Below are 1,215 nucleotides of genomic sequence, written 5' to 3'. Positions count from 1 at the left end.
TTTCTTCGAGAAATGCAGCAATTGGCCGCAGGTAAGGTTCCTGCAGATATGCTCAACACCTTGTGGCTAAGAGGGTTACCTGAGGGAATGCAAGCAACCTTAGCCGCCGCAGATCACACGGATTCCACGAAGCTTGCACATATTGCGGATAAAATAGCGGAAATCCAGCAGCCCTCAAGTAATTTTATTATGGGTAGTCATTCAGAACCTGCTTCTTCAAGGATGGAAGACATTAAGGTAGCGATTGATGACCTTACTGCGGAATTAGCCACTCTGAAAATGCTAATGGGATCCAGGATTGGCCGCTGCAATAACAGGTCGCCCAACAGGGATCGCAGGGCTTCGAGGAGTAAAAGTGGACGGCGTTTCTGCTTCTACCATAATAGATTCGGAGAAGGGGCTACCAAGTGCCGTCAACCTTGCAGTTGGAAGACAGCTGGGACTTTAAACTAGAAGGAGCGGCGAACGAGGCGGGTTTCGTCGCCGAAATTACCAACCGCCGACTTTTTATAGTCGACAAAAAGTTCGGGACCAGGTATCTGGTAGATACAGGAGCCACTATATCTGTTTTTCCGGTGAAGAACAAGAAAGTAAAGTCGAACATGCAGTGCACTTTATATGCGGCCAATGGCACGCACATTCCCACATATGGAAGCATAGTCCAGAACCTTGATCTCGGTCTTCGGCGCAAAATTACGTGGAGGTTCATAATAGCAACCGTGTGTCATCCAATCATAGGTGCAGATCTACTATATCACTATAATATTATGGTAGATCTCGCTGGATGTCAGCTGGTGGACCAGAAAACAGGATTGACGACATGTGGAAGATTAGCTAAGGTACCGGTACCCACTGTTTATTCAGTACCAACCGGTGAATGGTACACAGCCTTGCTACGCCAGTTCCCTAGCGTTACACAACCAACATCCTTCGTCAAAGAGCCAAAGCACGACGTCGTCCACCATATAGAAACCCACGGTGCCCCAGTCACAGCCAAAGCACACCGCCTGCCGCCGGAGAGGTACAACGCCGCCAAGCGAGAATTCGAGCAAATGATTGAAGAGGGAATTTGCAGACCATCTAATAGCTCTTGGGCCAGTCCAATACACGTATAGGAGAAGAAGGATGGAGATATACGGCCCTGCGGAGATTATCGACAGTTGAACGCCAGGACGGTCCCCGATAGATACGCTGTTCCTCACTTGGCGGACTTCA

At 49.0% G+C, this 1,215-nt stretch overlaps 1 protein-coding gene across 1 annotated transcript; it reads left to right on the top strand.

Moving 5' to 3' along the window:
* The first annotated feature begins 602 nt into the window (after positions 1–602).
* Positions 603–1,115, top strand: LOC136796175 (uncharacterized). Its single transcript, XM_067049109.1, has one exon. It carries the CDS (start codon positions 603–605, stop codon positions 1,113–1,115), a length of 513 nt encoding a protein of 170 aa, XP_066905210.1.
* The last annotated feature ends 100 nt before the right edge of the window (positions 1,116–1,215 follow it).

The sequence above is a fragment of the Halyomorpha halys genome, unplaced genomic scaffold (assembly GCF_000696795.3).
Source record: "Halyomorpha halys isolate HHAL.00 unplaced genomic scaffold, Hhal_1.1 Scaffold1792.1, whole genome shotgun sequence".
NCBI lineage: Eukaryota > Metazoa > Arthropoda > Insecta > Hemiptera > Pentatomidae > Halyomorpha > Halyomorpha halys.
Note: the sequence above shows the minus strand (reverse complement) of the source record. Positions and strands in the feature narration are given on the sequence as shown.

Coding starts and splice junctions, on each gene's coding strand:
- LOC136796175 (XM_067049109.1), top strand. CDS start 603: ATGCAGTGCACTTTATATGCGGCCAATGGCACGCACATTCCCACATAT.